A 25,608-nucleotide genomic window follows, 5' to 3' on the forward strand; every position below is an offset into this window, starting at 1 on the left:
ATACAAAAACCCTCATCTACACTAGCTTTTTTACCTGTTGTTTGTGGCGCAGAGTGGGTTATCGTTATACCTTCGATTGATTCCAATTGTTGCATTTTTTCTTCTTCCTTTGGTTACCTTCGCAATGCAATGACCGCTGACGAACGGAGTTTACTCACTTTTCAATTCTTGTAACTATATACCCATTTTCATTCATTTCTTCTACCGGCTTATTTTTTCTTTACTTATAAGCACTATAATTTAAGCATTGGTATAATGCCCGCCTGTATGCTAGATGCATTTCTATAGCTTAGATCTGGAAAGCTTAACCACCCAGCCAGCTAGCTAAGGAGAATACGAGAATATAGCCAGCTGCATGCAGCGCCATAACATTAGAATTCCGAAATTATAAACTAAACCAAAGGCTGTGTCCGGGACCCAGATGACAGCTGTGCGCATTAACATACGTATCACTACCACAATATATTAATATTTGAGGTTGTTACTAATAATGAAGGTTGGTTTGCTGAAACGCACAGTGTGGACAAGCATCCTCAGGCTGCAGGAATGGCCTCGAATTCCAACATGTCCTCGCCGTTACAACACAACCAAAGGTAAAACCAATGCTGTTGGCTCGTCGATGATGCATGGTGATGCCAGTGTATCCGATTCTCGAGACCGGTAGGATGTATTAGGAGTGGTTTCCTCTTTAAAGGTGTTTTTCTAGCCTGAGAGCTTATATGAGTAGACAGAATCCCCGGCTGGCATCAGCCTCTCTATTATTTACAAGGACTGTTTCCCAAATTTCATAGCTATAGCGTGTCCTTGAGAAGCGGCGGCAACTTCAAAGGCTAAATTACTACTCGATAATCGAGGTACTGGTTACCATCTATATACTATCATCTCTATTCGTTTCCCTTTGTCCCTCGATCAGCTCAAGACCTTGATTTTTTTGCTCTTACTCTTGTTTCGAAGACGAGAGATAAAGGCTGATAGGTAAAGCTGCCATTCAGCTAGTGCAAAATGCGAATCCAGAGCAAGCCTCTATTGTGGCAGGCAGGAGTCCTGACCGCCCTGCTCTTCTTCAAGGGAATAGAGGCCGGTGTCGCTGTAAGTACTGTCCTAGAGTCACTCACCTTACGACCCTATCCCAGCCTCAAGGATGTCTAGGCTCGACCCTATAGCCCGTGTAATCATGCACGAGACCTATTGGTATATCTTTGAAGGCACTAACTATTGTCTGCACTTAAATTTAGGCTGTTACTGAACACGACCTTGGGGGCTATGTGAAGCTTATTAAAAGAGTAAATGATGACGGGGTTCCGGAGATACACATGGACCTTCACGAGAGGTGGCACAATGATGTAAGTTCGACCTTAGAACCTTTGTACGGGTGTATATTCTCGCATACCCCAATCCACAGAATTTTAACAGTCATGCCTCCCGTTCTGGTATGCTAGGAAATCGGCCAAGCTCTCAGAAAACGGCAAGAGTCAGGCATCGAGAAAAATGAGAACGCATATGCTTTTCTTCCCGTCCCTTCCACCGAGGAAAGAGACATGTTCAAGGACAGCTTTAAGTGGGTTTGTGGATCGGCAAATAATAAGATTTCCTCCGTCCAAGAGCTCACTGGTGCTGCAATGACTATTATGTCCAAGAGTGGTCACTATGAGATCGAGGGTTGGTCTACACCCGGCACGATTTCTCTCGGGAACCAAGCAACCGATCCCAAAAAGTACCAGGATGAGGTTCCAGTCCACTGCCTTGGGGAGGCTGGCAAAACGTCCATCGTGATGTCCCCCGTAAAGAGCGGCGTGGAATTCAAATACGGGATTTCGCTCTCTCGAGCTCTCATCGGAAGATGCATAAACACTATGATTTATATTTGTCAATATGACCTTTCGGAGTCTGTGGGCAATTTCCAATTCAATCCGAAGCAGAACCATCTCGATTTCGTTCAGATTCAGACTGTGGCAAAACCTTGCGAACGTTGGGTGGACCCGCTTTGCAAGTCTGGGGACGATGAAAGCAAGGCCGAGTGCCTTGCGACGAAACTTCTTCTAGGCATTCCATGGTCAAAGACGCTCCCAACGCCCACCAAACCATCAAAGAAGAAGAAATAAATTTTCTCTTTTTTATTTTAAGATTGGTATTAGGAAGTAGATAGCTAGATATTTGCGGTCAGAAGTCATTTTCTTAGGACACTCGAGCTCGCTATAGCCGAGCCGTTTGCGCTAGGGTATGACTTAATTCTTGTTAGATCTATCACCATGTTCTTTCTCGTTCTAAGTTTTCGAGATTCTAATTCGGCGGCTATTTTTGTTGAATTCTTTCTTGTGTTCGAGTCCCTTTGTATCAGAATTCTTAACCCTTCCGACCTGTAATAAAACTTTTTTTTTTTAATTGTGGATCCGCATGTATGTATGTATGTATGTATTTAAACTGTCTCGAGTCATTCATTTTGCCTTGTGAGATCTCTTCTTCTTCGTTCGAATAGATTTTCTCATTTGCATTTGAAGATGCACGTTCATTCCCATGGTTGTGCAATTAAGTGTGGCCCGATAGAAGCTCTTCTTGACCCTGGCAAAGCTCGGTCGCCAAAGCCGTCGTGCAGTTTTTCCCAGGCGCAGGCAAAAATATCCTAATGATAGGCTGAAAGTCTAGTCATGCTCGCGGGAAATTAATTTATCCCGCCCGGACCATGTGAATTATGCATGAACTATCGAGTCAGTAAAAATATCGGATAGGCTTCCATCGAACTCCGGTCAGTCAGCTATAATTGCCGGCACTATACAGCCCATAGGCTTCCAAAATACATTGTAATGCATACAATTCCCTCGAATCATGTGATTTATCAAGTCAGGATCTCCATGGCCCCACAGCTTTTTTTTTTGATTCGAGTTTCGAACTTGGGTTTCAAAAGTGTTCTGGGGGTGCGCCCGCAATCATTTTCCGGCTTGTTCCATTATTATTACCTCTTGTAACTCAACAGCAGCCGTTAGCGTGATTCGCTTGATCTTTGGATGATTTGCGGGGGGGAAACACTGACATCTGTTACCAAACTCTGGGTTTTAAAGAGCCTCCGCCCGCGGTGCCCGAAGGGGGCCCCCTTTCGATACCCTCTCTCTCAACCAGGCATCTCACGAGATCTCGCTAGATTATTAAAAGTTGACGACGACATATTCGGCAGGAGCTCCGATATCTCCCAGACCAAAGCTATCTACTTTTTTTGTTTGTTTGTTTGGTAAACTGTGGTTTGGTTCGACCTTCCGTACAGTATGGACAAGGTATCCGAAAGTCCGTTTATCAGCCTTCAGCCTTCACAGTTCACTCCGCATACAACGGTCATCCACTTCCGCTCGGAGAAACCCGTGGAGTCTAGCAGCTCCGGTTCCGGATCGCGGATTCGCAGATTTCATCATAAGACGCGGACGGGATGTCGAGAATGCAAACAGAAAAGGAGGAAGGTATGAAGAGAATTAAACCTCGCGCGCCCAAATGCATAAAAGATTATGGATGCTTTTTCTTTTTCAGCTGGATGGATGAGTGTTGATGAGTCGATGTTTTCGATTTCTTCCTCTGGAAATTTTATAGTGCAACGAAGGAAAGCCTAGCTGTCAGGGCTGTTTAAAGTCAAAGATTGAATGTCATTACGAAGACGTCATCCCGCCACGAGTTCAACCAAAAAATCGAAAGAGGCCTCAAAGAAAACCAGCTGCGAATCGCTTCGTCTTCATCGAATTTGGGGAAACAGGGGCGACAACAAGTTCCCAGCACCCGCCGAACGTTAACGTTAACGTTCCTAGCCATGGGGACAGCGACTCCGGCTCAGCATCCGATGCGCAAATTTCGAGATGGCAGAGTGCGCCTTCAACATGTTTGCTACAGGGAGGCCGTTCCCGCAGCGAAACTGGAGGGTCGATAACCAAGGAGGTTGAGTTTATATATCTATTCCGGAACTTTACTTTCCGGACGTTGCCGTTGCAAGCTTACGACACGAAGCGGTGGTCGAGAATCACATTCGAATCGTCATACTCGGTAAGGGAACTTCCACTCAAGTTATCATATCATCGTAGCTCGGGCTAACGAAATTATCAACAATCTAATAGGAAAGCTACCTTTACGATATTATGATCGCGCTGGCCGCATCTCATCAGCGATTCTTACAAGGTCTGCAAGCACGGTCCGCCAAGGAAATTTCCCACTACGTCAAAGCGTTGGCGGGTTTTCGAGCCGTGGTGTCAAACCCTGGCAATTTTGCTAAGATGGATCTTAACGCTTGGATCTCGATATTAACTACTGCTGCTTTACTTTCCATGTACATCATGTCATGTCCTTCCGATAACTACGAAACAAGTTGCGATACTTATTTCTCATTAACGAGAGGAACAATGAACATGCTTGGTGAAAGCATAAAGAGAGGTATGGATGTGGGGTTTAGAGCTTCAGAATTTACACCCCAAGAAACGACAGTAACATTAGAAGTCGAGCGGGCCCGAGGAACAGCGGTGTTTCCCGGATTGGAATATGCCGCCTCAGGGGACGATAGAGCAACCAGTCCAAAAGCGGCACAACGATTATCAGATATCCTAACCATCGTCTCGGTTCAAGACAGGGACTCGATGGATGCAGTAGCCGCAACAAATTTACAAAAGATTGCATTAGAGTGGGCTGCAATGCCGGATGCGCTACTATTAAATACATTTAGGGCGAAGAACAGAAAGGCTTATTTAGTGACAGCGCATTATCACGCGGGGTTGTGGAAGGTTAAAGAGATAATACGTAGTTTATGTATGAGAGGACTTTGGGGAGAAGCGAATGGCGCGGTTGATAGCTATTGGTGGATGATTTCTCCGCAGGGGATATGTAAGAGGTCGCTGGAGGTGCTGGTTGATGAGCCGAAGGAACGAATATCTTGGGTGGAGCGGGTGGTACGGGAGCTAGAGTCAATTCAATGACGAAGATTTACGGTTATTAATATGAATGATTTATTTTTAAAAATATATATCGCTAATGATGACAAAAACTCGTCTCTTCGTGTCTAATCTATCGTGTAGTCTATCGCACATGATTCATTAAAACTATGTTTACGTACTTAGAGTGCTATAACTCGCAGACCTAAACCGGCGAGTATCCCCAAATAATGTATTATCCTTGAATTGGCGGTCATAATATGGGTATTCCACACACTAAATCATCGGGACTAAATTAGTTTCTATAGACTTCTTTATGGTGTACTTAAAATAGAGGGATTAGTAGCTTACCTTGCCGCCACCAGTTGGACCAACATGTTCGCAATGGTCATCTGGATCGACCTCTGCCAACATCAAATGCACAATTCTACAAGTAACAGTATCCGCCCATAACTTGTCGAAAGTTCCAAAACTCTTTGCTGAGAGTTTAGCAAAGCAAGTCAGTTCCCCCAAGTTTAGACTGCCAAGTCCCAGTTGGTTGATGAGAGGAAGATCCAACAAAGGACTTAGCCCCAGAGCGTTCAACACGCCGCCTATGTTCAATCCTATTTGTGGATGGTATTGTGTATTTTTCCCTTTGCATAACTTTTGAGCGCCCTGACAGATCTGCTTTGTTGCGAGAAGTTGGACAAGTTTTGAGTTGAAATCTGCACCGTTAAGGATAGTTGCAAACTCGTTGAGCGCGGGGATATAGAGGTCATAATAGTCGACTCTTCCTTGTTCATCGAAATGCCAGAACCCGGTCTGTTTGAGATATGTATAAGTGCGAGTACCTGGTGCGCCAAATCCTGGTTTTGAAGGATTATCAAGGGCGACTTTGAAGTTGACGGTGCTAGCGGCTATTGAGGGATGGTCTGAAGAGAACTGTGTAAGTTCCGCTTCGACTATTGCACTGTACATTGAACCCTGTGGTCTTGGTGCTAGACCGAAGAAGTATTCGATGCTATGGCGAAAGTTGGTGAAGTTTCCAATTTCTTGGATTCGACCGGAGACTGTTGGACTGAACAGAGGTTCAAGCTCGGGAATCGAGTCACTCGTCACCTGTGCAATGATTGCCTCTTGACGTGGGTATACTGTGAATTGGTATATCTTATTGATGGTCTGGAAATTCCGTATTTGGTAGTCAGCGAGAGGTGGAAGGGTGGGGAGAGCAGAAGAAAGAGGAAGCCAGGTGGAAAGTAGGACCACAAGATCCAAAGTAGCAAATGAGAACCGCATTTTTGGATTTTGAATTAGGTATTAAAAGTTAGATAGATATGTACGATATAGTAGGATAGATAGTAGGATAGATAGTAGGTTTTTATCCCAAGGTACTGGTCCGGACTTCGACTTCAGGGAGTCTGGATGCAATGGATGATCATTGAAAAATTTGGCGGGAGGAAGGGTCCCTTTTATGGACAAGATGTACCCTTATACCATTGATACATTTACGTACGTACTGTACATACATGTATAATCAGATCTACAAAGTATATTTATCGTACACACTGCATGCAGGAGAGAAAAAAAAGCAGTATAGCAAGCAAGTACAATATGCAAATACGGCTGAAGAAGCAAGGGCCCAATATTGGTTGAGACAAAGAAACCATTAGTGCCCCAGACGTCCTCGACCCTTAGAGCCACACCATTAGAAATTGTTGCGTTGGGTTTTCGCAAAGCTCCACAAGAAGTGGCGTCTAGACTGGCCGAAGAAGGATATGATGTGCAGGTACCGTTGTACGATGGCGAGACCAGATGGAGACTTGGCATCGATTTGCAGATTTCATACATGGTCTCAAGCTCGAGGATCCTAGGACCGGGCTTAGAGCTTCGGCTCTATCCGCTTACCAGCTGCACAGTCGTATATTCGGATCTAGCTTGTTCAATGCAATGTGAGACTGACGTGGCCTGAGCTAAATTGAATGATTTCCGTATTCTGTAATATTGTAATTTGAAGGGCAAGAAGCGGAGTGAGCCGGTGGAGAAGAACGATATGATTTACGATATTACAGTTTCACATCCTATATAAATTGAAATGAAATTAATTGGATCGATACAATGGACGAGCTTGAGAAAAAACTTAACCAGGTTATTGCAGAGTATATATGATAAAAGTGGATACATAGTGGACCTTATCGCTCCCTTCAATTACGTTGTTTTCTGTACTAGTACACTGTGTGATAAAGCAAAGGCTTAGAAAACCGTTATCCAAACAAGGGGGGCAGTTTTACTATAGCTCCGAAAACAGACAAGTGGTTTCTATCTTGAAGATCATTTACGATTTTGACACTTAGACTCAAGTTTAACAAAAGACATTAAACGGCAAGCCGTCGTAGGATTCGAAAACCTCAGCGGAATCTCGGACACTATTATATTGAGTTCGGCTACACTTGAAGCAAAGTTATAATTATGGTGGTATCCGGATTTTGGCAAGTACGTTATAGCACCAAGTCTTGCAAGATCCTTGGCACTCGTATGAATTGGAAGCTCGATAAATCCGAATTAATCGCGAGAGCTCACGGCGGACCGCAGACATTGCATTGCTTCGGTTCGTGCAGCAACCAGCAACTAGCTGTGCAGGGCCACTAGGGTTACTTAAATCTCGCACATCTTATCGGAAGACGGCTACACACAGGAATTCGAACCCCCACTAGTATTATTCAGGAAACATGTTTTAGATCCGTTACACACACTTGATCAATTGATCGAAATCAAGGATAAGAGGCAATTGATCAACGGGATATCAGTTCGGTTCTTACGTCGAGATGGTATGTGCATAAGCACTTACATTCCTTCAAATATTATCCATCAGATGACAAAAAACGTCATGTATAGGTGTATCGGACATAGATCTACTTCAAAGGCGGTCGCACAAAATCTAGGCGGGGTTTTTGAGGGAGTTGTAGCTAGTTCACGTTCGGGTTTGGGTGCTGCTTGCCTGGTGGCGCAAAGCTTCGTAGCTTGCTCCTCCAGACCATAGCTTGCTGTACCAATCGAACCAATTGAACAGATGTGTGTAAAGACACAGATATAGCTTCCCCGGATAGAGAATCGACTCCATGACGAGATTAACATAATACTGGATTTTCCATCATCAATTTATCTTTAGTTTTTTGTGTAAAAAGACCAGCTTGACCAGCCCACCATTCCACGAAAAAGCGGGGTTGGTAACCTGCTTGTGCAAGATGCGGCACAACCTTCCCAGCCTTTGAGGTTCTAGAGCTTGACAAGCTCTGCAATTTCAAGGATTCCAATCTTGAACCAACAAGAAAAACCCGATTTCATACATATTATTCCCTCCGACCTATGCAGATGATCCTATGCGAGCGAATCAAGTTTTCGCCAACTGCATAGATTTTTTTTTTCCCTCTTCCTGCAAGGTTTTAACCCGCCCGATATCGAGGTGGAGGAATCCTTACCCTACAGGTTGCCAAATCGAGGCGGCCAAGACCAAGCTCCAAGATCCGTTGCGCGTGCTAAGACTCCTTACCTAATCAAGAAAACTTGCGATTGCGATCCATGCACCTTCAGCTTCTTTTTCAGCTCGAAGGTTAATAGATGAATCAACGGGAAGCGGGACAAGCCTTTCAAAGAAATGCGTGAGATTTTAGGAATACGAGAGTATAGGGCTGACTCTCGACGGCTGGTATTGGCAGGGGTAGATATCGCCACTCGTGACATATCATACTTATAAGCACTATAATATATGTTAAACCATTTCATTCGAAAGAGAAATAATTGATTATGATATCGGTCTGCCCTATAGGTTCCCCCCAAGACGGCTGAAATCCCGACCTCTTTCGAACAGGGCGTCCAATGACATTCTGTCGATTTTCAGCTGTTGCATGTTGGAGGGGGGCTGCATAAGTCTGACAGACTTCGGGCTGGACAAGGCAATGACAAGACCGAACGCCATCAATTGAAGTATAGTAATGAGGCAGCTGCATGTCGAGCTGAAGTTAGTATATATTCTTCGACCTCGGACGCTTTTGACTTAGATCCTTCCCGTGTTTTTACCCCTCTCTCCCCTTCCCCCTTCAAAATTGCGCTGTACTTATATTACATACCAAAAACTTTGTATCCTTTTTTTCCTATCGATATCCTTTTCCTTCCCGTGTTTAAGTGGGAAATTCCGCTAAGAAAAATACCACGGAGTCAACGCGTCAAGCCAGTGCGGTGCGGTGTTGACGAAAGAACAGCCACTACAGAAATTAAACGTGAAAATAAATCCGAGGATATTAAGCCGTTTCCTGACGTCGGAATACTCCATCACAAACCTTTTGAGCCAGAAGAAACGCCACCTTTTCGGCTTTCAAGGCATCGGATCATATCACACACGGTCGTTTGTCAGAAACTTAGCTGATATTAATCAATTAATCAAAGTCACAATATGTCGACAATATCATCCGCTCCCGGAGCCCGAGCGGCATCCACCCGTATCCAACTCGAAGACGGCTCATATGCAGTCCAGGGCTCTACGTACAAGCGGGTTATCATCTGCTGTGATGGTACCTGGCAGGGATCTGATAAAGGTGTTGAGACAGTTCCATCTAATATCGCCCGTTTGGTCAAAGCCATCGCTCCTAAGAAACTGGACGGCGATGGCCGTGAAACACAGCAGGTAGTCTTCTACCAGTCCGGTATTGGAAGTACTAGTTGGGGGACGGTTGGAAACATGGCTGCTGGTAAATCATACTTCTTATCTTGAACCTGATGGGAAGAGCTAACATTTGGCCAAAGGTGCAACCGGTGCCGGACTCGATGACAACGTCCTTGAAGCCTACTACTTCCTATGTAACAATGTCGAGCCCGATGATGAAATCTTCCTTTTCGGATTCTCCCGCGGCGCATACACAGCCCGAACCCTCGGCGGCCTGATCGATGAATTTGACATCATCGATCGTTACAGTTTGCACCAGTTCCCAGAAGTTTATAGCGCTTACAAGGCTAGAAACGAAAAGAATTCCGATGAATTCAAGCGGATGTATGATGGAATCAGCACAGTTCTTCTTGACAATGATGTTGAGACATTGTCGCAAGTCTTGAAGACTGGAAAGATTGTCAGATACCCTGCTAAAATCAAGGTAATCGGTGTGTTCGACACTGTGGGTGCCATGGGAATTCCGGAAAGTAGGGTGGTGAGAGCTTTGAATATGAATGCGGATCAGAAATTCAGAGATCCTAGACTATCGACCAGTAAGTACTCATTCGGAATCGCATTAGTGGATAGTATCTTACCCTATTTGTAGAGGTTGAAAATGCATTCCATGCTTTGGCTCTTGATGATCACCGAATAGCATTTACGCCAACGATGTGGCATCAACCCTTCGAAGGGCGAGACATCAATGACCCACTGATGTACAAAGGCCCTAATCTCATTCAAGTTTGGTTCCCAGGGTAAGAATCAGAACCTATCATTCCCTAGCCTATCGCCTTCTAACCAGTAGTTTGCTGTACATAGGATGCACGTAAATGTTGGTGGTGGTAATTCCGATAACAAACCCGTTGTCATTCCGCGTGATAACCCTAACGATGGGATTTTGACACCACACGAGTTTGTCAAAAAGAATGAAAGCTGGACCAGCTGGATGGGTTCAAAGATCTCTTCGGGCCTTTCGGCCTTAAACCCATTCGCCATAGCACCTGAAAAGGGATCCGATGGGAACACTGTTTATGCCAACGGCGACGATGAAGAACTTGCAGACATCACATTGATGTGGATGATTGATCGGTGTCGTCCATTCCTTACCTTTAACGAGAAGTATCTCGATTACTTGGTTGAAATGCACGATAAGAAACTTGCCGTCATCCGAAAGGAGGCATTGGCTCGTCTTTCCGTCTCACGTGTTTGGCCAGGCCAAAAGGATCTCAAATTCGGATGGGCATGCGGTCCTATCGTTGACTCCTTCCAAGGAGCTACAGCAATGGCCGGAAGTCAGAACAGAGCTCCTGGACAATACACTAGTGACTTTACCGTCGGCAACATTATTGATGAGACTCGTGATCATCACCACACAAGAGAATACATGCACCCTTCCGTTCGATGGAGATACTTTGAGAACGGCGACGAGTACAAGCGATGCAGGGGCCTAGACGGCTTCAAGCTAGCTGATTATACCAAGCCAGAGAGCCGCGATTCTAACCCTGCTAAAAAAGATATACTTTCATCAGGAATAATTTGGGAGAAAAAGGTTCCAAAGCCTGCACCTACTTCTGGACCTACTCTTCGCGTTAGCGAAATTAGAGTTGAGAAAGATATCGTTTGGCAGGAAGTTGTTGGCGGGAAGAAGGTTGATGTCAGGGCTGATAGCTTGGAGTATAGACTGATGGGGGATAAGATTTTCCAGGCTCTCCAGAAAGGACAAAGCTTTGATACACCGATCAAAGCAAAGGGGCTTCTATTCTAATTGTGTTTTCGGATTTCTTTTAAGTTTGTTTTAGCGATCGACAATTAAGACGGCCGAGGATAGTTATAGTTGGGGTACTAGTATGGCTCCGTACACAAGCTGATGTTCTTAATGCTCTAATGTTTCCTTTTGTGTATCATGCACCTCTGTGAATTATAACAAAGTTAATGACTCCCTAGTTCCATTTAATTAAGCTACTTACCTAGGTCTAATGGTACCTTCTTTATGCTGGGTCCGTGGCCCATAATTTGAATAATTTGAATACATAGGCTACAACAATATTATCAGATCTTCCACTAGCTGCGAAGATATAGATGAAATAGACATGTCAACCCATGCATACCAATAGGTATTGCACCATGATTGGATAGTTCGGGGCCTAGCCAGTTTTATTTTAGTCTTATCCGTCATGGGTACATTCTCAAAGAATATAGCTAGCAAGTAGCCTCAGTCTCAGGAGGATATCTGCGTTGCAAGGATGTCAAAGGTTACACAGACTCGAACCCAGCAGATGAGACGACAGTTTCAATTCCAATTCATCTTACCTAATGAATCCAATTACAAGCCGAACGAGTCGAGTAGATGCATAAAGGATAGCCTAGAGGTCTGTCTCGGGGCTCTATAAATATAAATAAGTAAGCCCATCCCCACAATCTCACCTCCTTGAATGCAGTCTCGAGATCTCTGGCACTTACTCGGACACGAAAAGTGTATTCAAAGCTCATTAATCTGACAGCTGACCCTTCGGCGGAGATATCGGTAATTAACTACACATGTGCATCTTGCAATCAGTGAGCAAGATTCATCGGCATGCCGGTTAGTCTAGGCTCCGGGCCGACCAATCAGTTCCAATAGCTACCCGGTCGGCAGAATTTTTTTAAAAAAAACTTTTTTTCGGTTGGCCCGACCTCTGCCTTTCTTCGCGCTCAAGCCGGACGGCGATGAGACGATGCCACCCATACCTGGAAGCAGTCCCGGCAAGACATTCAAAATGGCACAGACAGAACTTCATCAGATTATTCACACTTGACTACTTCCCATTTACTTCTTTTAACTGTTCCTCATAGTATTTTTTACCAGCATCTATAAGGTACTTAGAGTCTCTCAAAGTTAAGTTGAGAGATATCACACATCAACCGGATTTACGCAGCAAAGAGTCAGCGCGACGGCCACTCTAATTTATCAATCTCACAAAATTTCTCGGCGTTCTTAATTTCAGCATATAACCAAAGGCTTATATCCATCTACTCCTATTTACTGTGTGAGTATTTAATCTTCACGTCGTCCCTGTCTATCCAGCTTCTGACATCTTCCATCAAATCAGTATTCACCCCCATTATTAATTCTTTGCCAGCAACCAAATTCTGCACGAGCAGGGTCTTACAAACCTGCAAGGTCTGGACCTTTGCATGAAATAGCGGGGTCTGAACCGTTGGCTTGCTTGACTCGAACCAAACCGAACACAGCTCTCTGGAAAAGGAGACCAGGGTAGAGCTCTCTGTCCTGCCAGGCACCCCGCTAGTTAATTGACAAAGTTCAGGATCAGAAACCTCAATAACTTTTTTTTGTCGAACTCCGGATCACCTCAAAGCTTTTTTTCCCTACTGCCATTTTTCTAGTTATTATAGGCATTCCCTGATTTTTATTCTTTTCGACATCGTTTTCCTCTTGAAAGACTTTTTTCGCGGTTCAACTGAAAAGGGAGCCAAAAAGATCGTTTGCATAGAAGCTTAAACGCCGCATCTAATCTCCGATATCCCTGACCAAAAGTCCGGTAATAGCGCCGACATACATACCCTTTTTCACAAGGGAAGAAAGAGAGAAAAATGAGCCTACCGGCTCAACCCCAGTCGTTAGCACCTGCTCAAGTCTTCATCTGCCGTCACGGAGCCCGTTTAGACGCTTCGGATCCAGTATGGCATCTAACTTCTCCAACCCCGTACGATCCTCCCCTCACTTATGGCGGATGGACTCAAGCTCGAACGTTGGGTAACCGAATCGCCACCCACATTCTCTCCCAAATATCGTCTGAGTACCCTGTATCTGGTTCTCCAGCGCCAAAACCAGCCGAGAAAGGGAGTACATGGAGTGCTGGGCCCAAGGAAACAAAGAAAGAAGCTCCTCCACCGACGATACCGTTGATTTCGCCGGCTGCTGCTTCGAAATTAGGGAATACGAAGGTTATAATACATACTTCGCCGTTCTTGAGATGTGTACAAACGTCGATAGCCGTTACGGCGGGGATGTCGCAGTATTTTTCAGATATAAACATTAAAACCGTTACTCCGGATGGCAGTGGTAGCAGTACTGGTGCTAGTACAGGTGTTACATCGAAACTAGTCGTTCACCCGAGACCTATGCTTAGGGTTGACGGGTTCCTCAGCGAATGGCTTTGCGAGGACTATTTCACCGATATTACGCCGCCGCCAGCTACCGATTTAATGGTCGGAACCGCTAAAATCGATCTGATGAGGCCGTCTAGTGCCACTGGACTTCGTAAAGACAAACCTATCATCAGCCAACCGTCTCAAACCCACATCAGTCCTCCTCCTCACCATTCTCACCACCGTGCCCACTCCGTCGGTTTCGTCCCGCCCGTCGCAACTTCGGCAATTGGGAAGAATGAACCCATCCCACGAGGTCATGTCTCGCATGCTAAAGAATTCATTGATATCGACTACGCATATGATAGTTTACGGTACGGCGATGGCGGCGAATATGGCGAAGAATGGGGTAGAATGCATAAACGTGTTAAAATTGGGTTCGAGAAGATAATTAAGGACTATGCGGACGGCGAGGTCAAGCCATGCCTTAAAAGCAGTTCGACTACAAGTTTTGAACAGCTAGCTGCTGCTCAGAACGCGGACGCGAAGAGTGGAAATGCTGGTAGTAAGTCAACAGAATCGACTGAAGCAGCAGCAGCAGCAGCAGCAGCAGCGAAAGATATTCCGGGCTCTACGATCATGATATTCATTTCCCATGGCGCAATTTGTAACGCTTTAATCGGTGCTATGACGCACAAACCCGTTTTGATGGATATGGGAATCGCTAGTATGAGTATGGGTGTCTTGATCCCGTCTTCAACGACCGCGACTACTGCTACTACTACTACATCCTCCGGATCGCAAGTGACAGATGCAGTACCCGTATTCCAACTTCCAGGGTTCGGTGGTATCTCCGCCGAAGAACCAAATGACTCTGAAGACCCCCTCTCATTTTCAACCTCAAGTTCATTTACTCCATACACCGCGCCACCACCCCAGGATACCTCTTCCGCCTCAGGAATCCCACAATACGACGTCAAAATCACCGCTTCAACAGACCATCTCCGTACCCAAGCAGGTTCACAAGTAAAATCCCCACCACAGGGACCAAAACCCGGTCCATCATCATCATCAACTCCGCCACTACGACCTCGAAAACCTAGTATCGGTGGCTCCAGCTTTAGTATGTATAACACGGCAGGGAGGTTGCCGGCACCACTAATTGGTCCCGCTGGGTCAAGTGCTGTAGATTCTAGCGCTTCAGGGGGCGGCGTAGCAGCGGGGGGCAGTGCAACGGGACTTTTTACGGGAGGAAGAGCAATGGGTATGGTGTTTGGTGCGGGGAACGCGTCTGGAAGTGGTGGCGGCGGCCATGCGATCGGTGTTAGGAGAACGGCCAGCGCCGCTGCTGCCACGAGAGGATTGTGGAGTTTACCACCCGCGGCGGAGATGGAAAGGGGAAGTAGCGATGAAGGGGCTGTGTTGACAGATGAAGAAAGTGGGGAAGAGAAGAAAGCGGATGAAGAGATGGGAAAGAAGGAACCAAAAGGTGCTGATGGAGCTGCTGGTGCTAGTGGAAGTGCTAGTGCTAGTGGGAGTGGCACTGGTCCAAAAGTGGAACGGAAGGGAAGTACGGCTAGTACATCTAGTGGCGGGATGAGGGTCGGCGGGATGGGAGGAGGAGGATCATCAAAACCTGGAGGGGGGAAACCAGGGCTATGGAGCTCTGGTGCAAATGCAGATAGAAGAAGACGGTGGACTCTCACCAATCAAAATGATGAGGCGGGAGCATAGTAAAATGCTCATGTATTCCTCACTTCAACATGGGAAGGAAATAAAGAAATAAAGAAAGGAGCAAAAAAAAAAAAAAAAAAGAAAGAAAGTCTGGGTTTATGAAGTTAGTTTTTTCCCTTTTATTGCCTTATCCCTTCTTCTATATATATCGGGGTCGGAGTTTTTCTTTGTTAGCGGTGCATCGACGGCGAAGCGCTTCCTTTTTCCTTTGCTTTGCTACATTCATACGGAAGGGGGTAGCAGGGACGGTGGGACCGTATATAATGCTCGACAACGGTGAGAATGGGTGGGTTTTGCATGGTGTATATACTTAGCCACAGCGATAGCTATATTACATCGGATGCATTGAACAGGCACGCGGTTGTCGAGACTAATTATTATTTCTATCTGTGGCACGCATGTGGCATGGCAATGAAGGTCGAATATATCTAAATAACTATTGGCTACTCAGTGGATAAGTAATTTATGCAAAAAAAAGCTAGGTTTTCGAATTGTTTTAATTTAGCTACTTCTTCCTTTCACGGCTCTGTAAGAAACTAGTCAGGGCCAGGCGGTATAACATGCAAATGTAAAATTGTCGATGATCAAAATCCATATATCTGGCTATTAAACTGGAAGTTCGGAATATTCGGAATTTTTTTGAGTGATGAGATTCGGCGAGCGGTCTTGAGCCTCCTCATACCTACCTAATATATCGAACCTATTAAAAGTAAAGCGAGCATTGCAATCACGCAGGCGAAGTTCCTTTCTTATTGAAAACGTGCTCTCCCTATAGATACATAGCCGACCTGTTTCAAAGCGAAGTACGGGGCCTTGAAGACTTTCGAATGGAAGTGACTCTAAACCGCCAAGAACGTGTTTGAGTATTCGGTTGAAACGGCACAGCATCATAAAGCGCTAACCAGCGTTCATTTGGCACCCGGAATGGGATGAACATTGAATCGAATTCAAACATCACAACGGTTCGCCTGCAGTTTGTCCCATATGTCTTTTAAATCTCCCCCTCAAGAAAATTACCCGAAATCTATAGATTTCCCGATGATAATCAAAAAAAAACATGGTATACCAACTAACCGATTGGGTCGATGTCGAGTTTATATTAACAAGGAGGCCGGTGATTCGCATTTCTCAGACCGAACGGTACGGCCGGGCTGAGTTCAAAAAAAACACCGCCCACTAAATTTCCCGACGTAGCACTCTGCTACTTGGCTCTCGCCTCCTTCCTGCATTGGGACATAGCGAACGTACTACAACCCATTTCTGACAGGTCAGAATACGGGGCCTTGCGTTACATCGTTGTTCAACCCCCCTCCCCCTTCCCTTCCCTTACCCCCATGGAGCCTTGTTTTTATGGGGTCAATTGGTAGGTGAGGGAGAATGGGGTGAGCGAGGAGGGTTTAAAATAGATACGTATTTTTATAGGTGTGAATTGCATTGTAGGTGTATATAGGTTGTAGTGGTTACGTATACTTTGGTCTTGGTATTTCTTATGTTTCGATCGATCTGCTTGGGCTCCCTTTTTTTTTATTTATTTCCTTTGAAGATCTATTTGACGTCGAAAAAAAACTTGGTTTTTTCTTTAGATTTGGTATTTTGGTATTATTATTGGTTTTTATATAGCTAGGACTAGGCGCTTTTTTTCATTCTTATTCGTTCGATTGCATCTTTTCGATTCGAGTCTCTCGTTTTTTTTTAAGATATTGAACTTCGAAGTTTCTTGAAGGATCCATTTTTGTCGATTTTATACAATATCGTTCGTTACTATACTCTCGATACCTGGACCGGTACTATTCTATACATCCGAAGTTTATAACACTACAAATCCGAACAAATATCTACTACATACATTCACTATTATAAGCCTCAAAGTTTAAAAAATGAGGTTCACAACCTCCATCCTACCTACACTATCACTACTACTACTACAAACCACCAAAGCAATCGATCTAGACATCGACTCCTTCCGTATGTCTCCAATACCTCCCTACCCCTCTCGGACTCAAACTCCGAAAATTGAAGGCGTTAAATCACAATTTCATAATATTATAATATTAACACCATATTTTTTTTGCAGCCTCGATAAAAGAAGCAGCAGCACAGGTAGCTAAAGACCTCGCAAGCGAATTTTGGGATCCTACATCGTATTCTGGGGTCCCCAATGGGTTGGGACAATATGTACGTTCATATCAACTATTCCCAGTCTTAGTTTATATATAGCATTGAGGGTGGTGTCGAATGGCTTGCTAATATGTTGATTATTGGTTTAAAGGCTTGGTGGCAGCATGGTGCGATTTTGGGGGCTTATGGTATGTTCCATTTATTAGTAACTGTGTCTGTAAAGAAGTTTCGTGAAAGTATAGTAGAGCTAATGATTTTTTCTTTCTTTTTTTATAGTCGATTATTGGCACTTGACTGGGGATGATACGTATAACAGCAATGTTACTGTCGGTATGTATTATTCTAAAATTCTAAAGCCAGCGTTTGGAATAGACGAATGCTAATGGTAGATTTACACAGGCTGGTTGAAAGGAGTATCACCGAGTTTGGATCTATTACCTAAAGAGCATGCCTTTGATATAGGTAATACATACAATCTTGTAAAAAATAATTGTTCGTGGAGAACTACTTCTAACAAAGATTTAACACAAAATAGGAAACGACGATCAGGGGTTTTGGTCAATAATGAGTATGGATGCTGTCGAGAGGGTGTTTCCCGAAACAGATGAGCAGAAGAAGATGGGAGCTGGGTTTTTGGAGATTACACAGTAAGTTTCTCTTTCAATTAGTACTGATATATATTCCGGGTGGATATGTGATTAACAGTGTATGGGTTAGAACGGTCCATAATACACAAGACGCGAGATGGGATAATACAACCTGCGGCGGAGGTCTACGCTGGCAGATCGTTACTATCAAAGGTGGATATTTTTACAAAAACACCATTTCGAACGGTTTATACTTCCAACAAAGTAAACCCCAACCCCCCTGTAAACCTCGATTAAATATAATATAATATCTTACTTACACTTTTCATATATAGGCGCCCGACTGGCCAAATACACCGGAAACACCAGCTATGCAGACGCAGCCGAAATGTCATACAAATGGATGCGAGAATCAAATCTTATCCAAGATGACTATTGGATCAATGACGGACTCGATGTAAACGAATGTACCAAACTTACGACGAAAAGGTGGACGTATAATTATGGAACCATCATGGCTGGGTGTGCTGCGATGTATAATTTTACAACGGGGAGTAAGAGGGCTTATTGGAAACAAGAACTTGGTAAATATTCATTTCATATTTATTTTTATATCGACGGTGATGATTTTTTTTGGAGAGTTGGGCTTCTAACGGAGTGGGTTTGATATTTAGATAACGTCTTAAACTCAACATACGCAACTTTCATCGACGCCGAAACAGGAGCACTCAAGGAGATTCAATGTCAAGAAAGTAAGACTTGTGATATGGATCAACGTAGTTTTAAAGCTTATCTCGTCAGGTACATACCCCACCCCCACTTATACCCCCCGCAAGCATCCAAATACAATCAACTAACCCAAGAACCACTTCCAGATGGATGGGATACACCGCCCAAGTAGCCCCATACACCTACGACACCATCATGATGCACCTCCGCAAAAACGCCGCACTAGCAGCCGCAACCTGCATCGGCGAACCCCGCGGGACAGCCTGCGGTCAAAAATGGAACGTCGGCGCACAATGGGACGGCTATCACGGTCTAGGCGAACAAATCAACGCCATGGAAGTAATCCAAAACATCATCCCCTACGTCCGACCGAACATCGGTCTTATATTTAACAGTAACAACGGAGGGACATCGAGATCAAACCCTGGCGGGAAAGGAAATACGAAAACGATGAGGAATTGGAGGTTGATTTTGGCGGCGGAGTATGCGAAGCATGCGTTGAGGAACTATGAGATTAAGGCGGCGGATAGGTTTGGAGGTGCGATACTTACGTTGTTGACTTTGGGGCTTTTGGCGGGGATGGTGGTGTTTGTTGTTACTGAGCCTGAGGTGGAGGAGAAGAGTGAGGAGAAGAAGAGTGAGGAGAGGCCTCAGCCTAGGTCTGTCGTGGAGTGATTTTGCCTTTTTGGGGTTTTCCTCCACGGCTGGACCTGGGGATTTATATTATATTATATTATATAACTAGCTGGAATTTGGGAGATCTAGTTTTTTTGAGGTAACGGAAGGAAGGGAAGTTTTTGGATATTTAGATTTATACCCTGTATATAATTTCCTGCATTGTTTAGCGGCTAGTTTTTACTTAACTTGACTATATATAGTTATAGATCAGATCTATAGAATCAACGAACTTTTCTTGATTTATTTTAATATTTTTATGCCCGATCGCTTCGTTCATTTGCAATCGACGCTTCAAGTTCAATAGACTATCCTAGTGCGAGGTTTTACAGATTAATAGAATGAATCATCACCGTCTATTGAGTTAACTACTTACTTGAATAAGTTTGCAGGTGTTTTCAAGCCTGTAGCATCTAGGCCGACTAGCTGGTTGTAATCTCCTTAACTTGTCTCTGTAATTTGTAATTATAACTATTATATACGTAACTCGACTAAGCGGCTCAGCCGAACCGACATCGAGTCGTAAATCTATGGCTACCTAGATCTTTTAACTGACCTGAGTGCTTGTTAAAATCTATATTATTTAATTAGTGGGACTTCCTGTTTGTGTAAGATGCTGTTAACCCTCCGGTCTTATGGTGGGGACCTATGGGGTGTGTCTTATCATTAATTATAAGGCTTTTGTGTTGTAGCTGTTGGAATCTGAAGCGCCCAAAGTTGGCTGACTGCAGCGTCTGGCTTCGACTTTCAGCGAATGACCAATCTCAGTAGGTGGCAGAACCAGACTTTAATATTATCGATTGATAGCGAAATACCTGATCATAAGGATCGAACTTCAAGCTCGGAAACCCGGAAGTAAAAATATGAAATCCAAGAGCCGAAGTACGTTACGAAGTACGAAGATCAAGTTTAAAAAACTGTCAACCCAAACCCGCGCGCGGCAGGGCCATGACAGTTCAGTATACAGGGATACGAGGTTTATAGTGCTTACGTTACAAGCATGAAACCTTTCAAGCTTCCAACATGGTAAAAGTGAGTAAGGAAGTACAACCCGTGTATGACAGACACAAGTCCGTCCGATATGCCGAACCATCTGCAGCCTAGTTGGTTGGCTTATGCTGTGTATCTTCGGAGCTCAGGGCTCAAAGGAAAGTATTAATATTTTGTTCATTTTTTTTATTGAAAAGGTAGGCTATTCTTTCCTTAGGAGATAAAGCGTTCGTACGGGAGGAAAATGGTATGATCTTTCTCCGGGTTGGAATATATATATTGTACATAGAGTGTGAAGTAAGCATGCGGTCTGGTATGCAATGCACGTCGGACGGCGGGAGTAAGCAAACGATTGTTTTGGAATTGGAATTGGAACTGGAAAAGAGACAGAACTGATAGGAATTGTACGGGTAATCTTTCTGCACAGGTAATTCTTGCCATTTTTATTCAATTAATTCTGATATGTAAGTATCTAAGTATTTAGGTATGTAGATAAAATCCTCACAAGGTTCCGACAATTAATAGGTATTGATCCAGAATACCAGAAGCCATGGCGCCAGTTACCAAGAATCAAAAATTGGAATTCCACGAGGGCTAAGGTACGAGGCTTACAAAAAAAGTTCCCGAGCTTTTGTTTCTCGGAAATGCAAGAATACGCGAATTTGATTTTAAATCTGACCAATTCCTTCGGCTCCACTTTATCGTAGCCTGTTTCTTCTCCTCCAATCCATGCGCATGGCTACGGTTTTACATTCACTACAAGTATTTTGTCACAATCGATAGGCCAAAAAAAAAAAAAAGCTATGGTTAAAGCTTCGGATTTCTGCGAGCTTATTCGCAGGTTTTCTCTTTCAAAGATATGGAATAACTACAAAAGAAAGAAAACTCAGCCCCATTGATCCCCCAGGATCGTGTGAGAGTGTGTGCCCCACTTCTGCCGAGAGTAAATTTGGAATAAAAGTCCAAGTTGCCCTCAGCCGCAGGTAATGTATTTGACATCGTTAAACCCTGACCTTTCCGTTTTCTGGCAAGTATTTTTGGCAAACGGGTTTTTTTGCTGGCTGGCAGGGGTAGCTACCTACCCGGACCAAGCTTGCTTTACATAGCTTTCTTAGCTGCTACGCCCGCCTTTTTTTCTCTTTTCTGACGACAAATAATTGAAGCTTCAGAGATAAAATAAGTAAGAGGAATGCAAAAAGATGAGAAGGGATCTGAATGGGTTTATGAGCTCTCTTACAGGACATGCCGGATCGTCGGCATTTATCGTCTTGTACTCGATAATTCTTGCCTGTCTGAGGGGCTTTGAACCCTTTGATATCTAAGCCAAAAGGGCTGTATACATGTGCGACCCTTCTAGACCACGTCCTTCACTCTATGTACGATTGATTAATTGTAATAATATAATTGACAGGAGAAGAGGAAGCAATTGGCGATGATTAATGTGAATTCTTTCGCATTTGATATTGTATTTGCGATTTGACAAAGTATTACACACATGAGAACCCCTGGTTCTTACTATCAATAATACGGGTTCCCGAAGGCTTGGTCTGTGTGTGATGGGAACAAAACTATGTAAAGGCGTTTTGAATTCGAGATTGCATAGATCGAGTGGTCTGATTTGCCCACCATTTTTTCAATATTCCTTTCATGCTCTTTCCTAACTTCCCCTTCAGATCTTACAATTCTTTTTTTTTTCTATTTTATTTTATTTTATTTTATTTTCTTCTTGTGGGGTGCTGAAGATTTACCAGGATTTCAAGTAAGTTTTGGGGAAATACTTCTTAGTTTAGTTTTTACAGGGATGCGAGCTTAGCTGCGACCATTCGCCCTCAGCCCTCTTTTTCCCTCCCCTCCACCACCACCACCCTCGTCGAGTCGACCCTCGCGCGGGAGCATAGTCAGTGAGCGAGCGAGTGAGTGAGGCTAGACATGCATACAAGTGTAGAGTAGATATACCTCCAACTTTATCCTCATCTCTTCAGCTTCTTCCTTTTTCGTTTTCTCTTCTTTTTCCCCTTCATTCTTCAACAAAGCAGATATTCCTTATAAAGGTCAAGGCTTGGCCCCCCTCTCGGCGTCCTGGTTTTTTTCTTTCCTTTCCTTTCCTTCAAATATCCTTATTTTATTTTAATTCGGTGTTCCATTTTCACGAGTTTCCTTTTTTTTACTATATATACCATAGCAGCTGTAGGTTTTTTTCTTCTTCTTTGGTGGTCGGAAGCTACTAGCTTGGTTCGTTGTGCTGACGGATTATATATTTCAGCCGCATTCGCATATACGAAAAAGGACCACCACCGCCCACCACAAAAGCATATGAGGATCACAGATTCGAATAATTTTATAAATTTACAATAGAGAATTAAAAGAATATCTTGAAAAGTAAAGAAGATAAAGAGAAGAGAAGAGAACAAGAAGAGAGAGTTAAACAGCCCTCCCAGCTGTCCTTGGGACCCACACAACCAAAATGTCTGCCAACGACACAAACATCTACTACGGCATCCGCCTCGGAGGCCTCTTCGACATCGTATACTACGATTTCCGTGACGACAACCAAACCATCGAATCCGTCTTCGAAACCCTGAACAATGCACACACAGGTTTCTTCTACGCCTACTTCTGCATCGTCTTAATAGTCGCCGCGGCAATCCATTTCTTTCGGAAAAGATACGTAAAATCGCGACCATTACGTTTAAAACTACAAAACTTCTCGAACCGGGGTCGGGCTGTTAGAAGTTTCTTTTTGAAGCAAGGATGGTTCGGATTACCCACGAGAGCGCATACGGTTATTGTTATCTGTTATGTGATTTTGAACATTTGGGTTTGTTTGTTCAGTTCCAAGCCGACTTTGCAGTTGATTCAACTTGCTAGAAAGGCTGGGTGGTTTAGTGTCGTTAATGGTACTCTATTGGTGTTTTTGGCGATGAAGAATACGCCGTTGAGTTATTTGACCGGGATGAGTTATGAGAAATTGAATGTTTTCCATAGATGGTATGTACTATTCTCCTGCTCCTTCTCTCCTCCTCGTACCCCCCCTTTGATAATATAAAGTATTCTAATGGAGATGTATATAAAACAGGGTCGCAATCACTGCTCTAATCCAAGGCGGTGTCCACACCATCGCAGTAGCAGTCGGTCTCTCCCGCTTGATCCCCTCTCAAGTCGGCTTTTTGCTCGTCCCCGCAAACGTCTGGGGTATCATCACACTAGCCCTCTGGATGATCATCCTCGCCTCCTTCTATCTCCTAAAAGTCATCCGCTACGAAGTCTTCTACGTTCTCCATCTCGTCCTCTTCCCTCTCACATTCATAGCCTGCATCCTTCACAACCGTCATTCGTACGGTCCCATCGGTGCAGCGTTCATCCTCTATTTCATCGATAGAGCAATCCGTTATAACCGTGTATTCTGGCATAACAGGTATTCGGATAAACTTAAGGCCAAGGTACAACTTACCCAAGACGGGATGACGATTGTTAAAGTTCCCCGAGGAAATTTGATGTGGAGACCGGGTACACATGCTTTCTTATGTATGCCCGGTATTAGATACTTCGAATCTCACCCGTTTACCATTGCTAGTGTGGGTGATGATATCGATACCGAAGGTGGCAAGAAAACCGTGGATTTCATTATCAAGCCGGAAGATGGATTTACAAAGGCTATGAACTGGGAAGCTAGGAAACTAGCAGAGAATAAAACCACCGAAACTCGTGAACTAAGGGCCATCCTTGACGGTCCATACGGTGCTCTTCCAAACTTCAACGTTTACGATAACCTCCTCCTCTACGCTTCCGGATCAGGTATAACATTCATCCTCCCCATCGCCCTATCAGCCGTTCGAAAAGCAAGAGTCCGCCATCTAGAATTCATCTGGTCTACTAAAAAATCAATGTCCTACGAAAACATCCGTCCCCAACTCGAAGAACTAGCAAGAGGCGGTCACGGTCCAAACGGTCAATCAACATACGTAGTCATCCGACTCCACGAAACCGACCCGGACAAGAAACGCGCCGGAAGGTTCACCATGTCTCGAATGCGAACAATGATGGTTGCAGGTCCCACCGCTCGTTTCCGTCGTGGTCGTTCCACAGACCGTGGCGCCGCAGGAGCAGCAGGAGGCGAAGATGAATCATCAACCCTCATCTCTGGCCGAGAATCATCCGATACCCCTCCCGTCCCCGCTATTCCACAAGCACTACAATCCCGTACCGGTCACGCAAGATCCTATTCAGGTGATATCATGCCCTCATCAAGTTACGGCGCAACTTCTGAATCCGACCCCTCTGGTCCTCCATCACAACCCCGAGGAGGCGTATCAATGGCAAAACGTCAATCCGGATATTTCAAAGCACCTACATCAGACGACCACACCATCCTCGAAGAAGAAGACTATGCAGCCCATCCACGTCGTTCATCTGATATCTTCGCTGGAATGTCCGACGATGATCCGGATCCGGATGATAGCGCCGATGAACGTACTTTGTCCGGTCGTAGGGGTATTGATGATTACTCTGACGACGACAGCGATCCGGATAATGAGAAGTCCAGAGCGTTGACCGGTGGTGCTCATCAGGATGTTAGAGATGCTCTTGATAAGTTTATTTACGAAGGAAGACCGGATATGAAGGAAATCATTGCAAACTTTGTGGGTAGTTGTGGTCCGGATGAGACTTGTGCTGTTGCCGCTTGTGGACCTGGAAGTGATAAGGTTAGGTTGCAGGCTTCTAAGGCTATTAAGAAGGGAGGTCCTAGTGTTAGCTTGTTCGTGGAGGAGTTTGGATGGTAGTTTTTTATCATTCGTGTTTTTTTTCATCTCACCCTTCCTCTCTTTCTTTCGTTTTATAGCTTGTATGGCATATACAGTATGGAGTTTATATGTTCTCCCTTTTTTTTGTTTTTCTGTTTTTTTTTTTTCATGAAGTGATGGCTTCTCTTCTTTTTATAGGGATTATATTATACCTCTTTCGTTTTCATTTTTTTGTCTTGCTGGTATATACAAATGGAATTCAAAATTTACCATCATCATCATCATCATCATCACCATCTTTTATTCACTTCGTTAGATATAATTTAAAACGATGAAGAACTTCGATGAATGAATCTCAAATCCACCCATCT

At 44.3% G+C, this 25,608-nt stretch overlaps 7 protein-coding genes across 7 annotated transcripts; 6 read left to right on the forward strand and 1 right to left on the reverse strand.

Moving 5' to 3' along the window:
• Positions 1-1,002: 1,002 nt before the first annotated feature.
• AOL_s00176g57 (uncharacterized protein) lies at positions 1,003-2,102 on the forward strand (the record flags this gene model as incomplete). The annotated part of the gene is made up of 3 exons (XM_011128193.1): positions 1,003-1,089; positions 1,236-1,343; positions 1,440-2,102. 3 exons carry the CDS (start codon positions 1,003-1,005, stop codon positions 2,100-2,102), a joined length of 858 nt encoding a protein of 285 aa, XP_011126495.1.
• A 1,155-nt stretch (positions 2,103-3,257) lies between these two features.
• On the forward strand, positions 3,258-4,937 carry AOL_s00176g58 (uncharacterized protein; the record flags this gene model as incomplete). Its single annotated transcript, XM_011128194.1, has 3 exons — positions 3,258-3,446; positions 3,574-4,017; positions 4,089-4,937. The coding sequence occupies 3 exons, from the start codon at positions 3,258-3,260 to the stop codon at positions 4,935-4,937; spliced, it is 1,482 nt and encodes a 493-aa protein (XP_011126496.1).
• A 129-nt stretch (positions 4,938-5,066) lies between these two features.
• AOL_s00176g59 (uncharacterized protein) lies at positions 5,067-6,170 on the reverse strand (the record flags this gene model as incomplete). The annotated part of the gene is made up of 2 exons (XM_011128195.1): positions 5,067-5,168; positions 5,244-6,170. The coding sequence occupies 2 exons, from the start codon at positions 6,168-6,170 to the stop codon at positions 5,067-5,069; spliced, it is 1,029 nt and encodes a 342-aa protein (XP_011126497.1).
• A 3,151-nt stretch (positions 6,171-9,321) lies between these two features.
• On the forward strand, positions 9,322-11,338 carry AOL_s00176g60 (uncharacterized protein; the record flags this gene model as incomplete). The annotated part of the gene is made up of 4 exons (XM_011128196.1): positions 9,322-9,616; positions 9,672-10,127; positions 10,181-10,328; positions 10,393-11,338. 4 exons carry the CDS (start codon positions 9,322-9,324, stop codon positions 11,336-11,338), a joined length of 1,845 nt encoding a protein of 614 aa, XP_011126498.1.
• A 1,826-nt stretch (positions 11,339-13,164) lies between these two features.
• AOL_s00176g61 (uncharacterized protein) lies at positions 13,165-15,396 on the forward strand (the record flags this gene model as incomplete). The annotated part of the gene is made up of 1 exon (XM_011128197.1): positions 13,165-15,396. The coding sequence occupies one exon, from the start codon at positions 13,165-13,167 to the stop codon at positions 15,394-15,396; it is 2,232 nt and encodes a 743-aa protein (XP_011126499.1).
• A 1,877-nt stretch (positions 15,397-17,273) lies between these two features.
• On the forward strand, positions 17,274-19,505 carry AOL_s00176g62 (uncharacterized protein; the record flags this gene model as incomplete). The annotated part of the gene is made up of 10 exons (XM_011128198.1): positions 17,274-17,361; positions 17,471-17,571; positions 17,666-17,702; positions 17,791-17,844; positions 17,914-17,976; positions 18,050-18,161; positions 18,232-18,365; positions 18,437-18,685; positions 18,776-18,902; positions 18,977-19,505. The coding sequence occupies 10 exons, from the start codon at positions 17,274-17,276 to the stop codon at positions 19,503-19,505; spliced, it is 1,494 nt and encodes a 497-aa protein (XP_011126500.1).
• Positions 19,506-22,959: 3,454 nt separating this feature from the next.
• On the forward strand, positions 22,960-25,276 carry AOL_s00176g63 (uncharacterized protein; the record flags this gene model as incomplete). The annotated part of the gene is made up of 2 exons (XM_011128199.1): positions 22,960-23,483; positions 23,572-25,276. 2 exons carry the CDS (start codon positions 22,960-22,962, stop codon positions 25,274-25,276), a joined length of 2,229 nt encoding a protein of 742 aa, XP_011126501.1.
• Between the last annotated feature and the right edge of the window lie 332 nt (positions 25,277-25,608).

The sequence above is a fragment of the Orbilia oligospora genome, assembly GCF_000225545.1.
Source record: "Orbilia oligospora ATCC 24927 unplaced genomic scaffold scaffold00176, whole genome shotgun sequence".
Taxonomy (NCBI): domain Eukaryota; kingdom Fungi; phylum Ascomycota; class Orbiliomycetes; order Orbiliales; family Orbiliaceae; genus Orbilia; species Orbilia oligospora.